The sequence below is a fragment of the Saccoglossus kowalevskii genome, chromosome 3, assembly GCF_978046115.1.
Source record: "Saccoglossus kowalevskii chromosome 3, keSacKowa6.1, whole genome shotgun sequence".
NCBI classification, from domain to species: Eukaryota; Metazoa; Hemichordata; class Enteropneusta; family Harrimaniidae; genus Saccoglossus; species Saccoglossus kowalevskii.
The window spans coordinates 24,691,696-24,694,024 of NC_140643.1; the positions used below are offsets into that span (position 1 = coordinate 24,691,696).

General features: G+C 38.9%; 1 protein-coding gene across 1 annotated transcript; it reads right to left on the reverse strand.

The window, feature by feature from the left end:
- Positions 1-274: 274 nt before the first annotated feature.
- On the reverse strand, positions 275-1,091 carry LOC146747588 (uncharacterized). The gene is made up of 2 exons (XM_085496530.1): positions 961-1,091; positions 275-618 (listed from the first exon to the last, which is right to left on the reverse strand). The coding sequence occupies exons 1-2, from the start codon at positions 1,009-1,011 to the stop codon at positions 331-333; spliced, it is 339 nt and encodes a 112-aa protein (XP_085352656.1). The 5' UTR covers positions 1,012-1,091; the 3' UTR covers positions 275-330.
- Positions 1,092-2,329: the final 1,238 nt, after the last annotated feature.

Genomic DNA, 2,329 nt, shown 5'->3' on the forward strand with positions numbered 1-2,329 from the left:
TGCGATTGTTGACGGATTAATCGACAAACATGGCCCTTCAAGGTAACAACAGTTATACTTTTTGTCTCGTCCCCATTGTTCTATGTTTCTTACTTTCGTTAGCGGACAGTTTCAACCTAATTTATTATGCATTCTTGTTAACGGTACTGTTTTATCAACAGATTAACAAGCCAGGACTGTTAATAATGAATGGGTTAATTTAAGTATTCATGAGCACAACAGGAGTGAAAAGCTGATTAACATAACAGGTGGCCACTGAATGAAAACAAAGAACAAGGTGGAATTTTCATTTAATTATTTAAATACGCAATGACGATTATACAATACATTTTAAAAACATATTTCAAGTTTCATATTTCCTTTTACAAAATTCACGGACACTTGGGAAGAATCGGTTATGACAGTGGTATTAGATTTGTCCTCGTCTGTTGGGGTGGTGGATATGTCATGCGTTTTCGCTTCTTTCGGTTTGGGTGGCTGCAATGCGTCTGACACCGCTTTCGTCTGCTCGTTGCTCGTCCGCTTGTAGCTTCTAATTGCTAGACTGGAGTGACCCGTTCTTTCTGCTATTAGCTGCTCGTCGAAATTTTGCCGGAACAGTGTGGTTGCCTGTGTAACCTGTTTAATTAAAATAAAATACAATGTATCAATATGAAAGTACAATAGCTTGTAACAGTCCACCTCATAGCAATGTAAAATATCAATATATTGTTATAGTACGTTCAATCGTTCAGCTTTTTTAAAACACGCCAAAGCCGTTTGCATTAAATCTTTATCGCGTGAAATGAATCCGACATATCGTGCCAGTGAATATAATATTTAAATGGTATTTCACCAAACAGTTTGCATGAAAAAATTGAGTTAACGAGTAGTGATTATTTTCGACATAAAGTTATGACTATTTATCGTCAGCGGGGAAATCGAACATTGCATTACTAAAGTGCAAATTCTAATACGCACCTTTCCTGAATGCCCAGTATGATAACCTTTTATCCCAGCGATATCAGTCATCTGCTTTGCTCTTTCCACTCATTCCATGTTTTGACGCCCCATTTTGTAGCGCTGCGAGTTGTCTGGTTGTCTGCGTGACTGCTGGTATTCGTTGACTTGTTTGCTGTCAACTGGAGGCAAAAAACGGAATTCTTTCTGAATATCGCTCAGTTTAAAGTCCTCGGCGTCGTCCACATCAATTTGGGACAACCAGTTTTCCAAATCCCAGTCAATTTCTCAAATTCTTGAGCGGACATGATTCTGGCGGATCTCCGGAGTTTATCCAACAACGTGCTACACTGTTCTCACAAATAAGCACCAAATTCACGTGATCGAATGTTTCATATGCAATTCTACGTGGTCCAATCAGTGTTGGTTATGGTAATACAATAAAGTCCACTGTTGGTGGATTCTATTGTTAAACAAAACAAACTCTGCTGAGTAAATGCCGATTGGCTAGAGTTTTTCAACACATCTGTTATAGCCAATGAGCACGGCTGATAATTGCGGTTGACTACACCTGGTTTAGAATTGCGATTTACACAATAGCGCTGTAAACATCCGCCATGACCACAGGATTTAAAATAAGCCGTGCAAAACTCGTCAAATTCGCAGTATAACTTCGTTATACTACTCCTCATCGTAGATTAACGGGAAATAGCTGCTCCTTTTTGAGTCCGAGGCGCGCAGCGCCGAGGACTTTCACCTGACCGAGTCTCAAAAAGGAGCCGCTATTTCCCGTCAATCTACTCGTAGGGGTAGTATAACTATCAGGAAAAAATGTTCTGGGATTCGGACATTCTCCGAAGGTTAGTGAGGTTCTACTTTAGTGCGCAAACATGGTAGTGCATATTCAGCGTCAACGTCTATATAAAAGGTTACATGGCGGCCAATTTTACCAGTGTCGTTTGTGACTATTCCGACTACAGAAAACACAGTGTTAACACAATTAATCAATTGGGAATGGCAAGGAAATTTGCAACGCTTTAGGATGCAAGTTTGCGTCTTCTTTTCTTCAGCTGTTGTTGTTACTACGCTACGACCAAAAAACTACAGAAAAGCTACTGGCAATCTGTTGAATATTCCTTATACAGGTTATAATAAAAATATTGAGATGCAGATTTCTTGTACATTTTTACGAAAAAAATGCCTACACAAAACACCACCTATGAATGAACGTGGAGTCGAAAACGTGGAGTCACAAAACGTAAAACGACCTTCAGATTTCTTTCACTTACGAAATTGGCCGTCAAAAGCCTCCTAAGACAAACATTATTACGTCAAATACACAACTATATTTGCATATATTTAAGCTTTAAAATGATATAGAGATTAATTA

Coding starts and splice junctions, on each gene's coding strand:
- LOC146747588 (XM_085496530.1), bottom strand. CDS start 1,011: ATGACTGATATCGCTGGGATAAAAGGTTATCATACTGGGCATTCAGGA. Junction 619..960: donor ATACTGGGCATTCAGGAAAG/GTGCGTATTAGA, acceptor TTAATTAAACAG/GTTACACAGGCAACCACACT.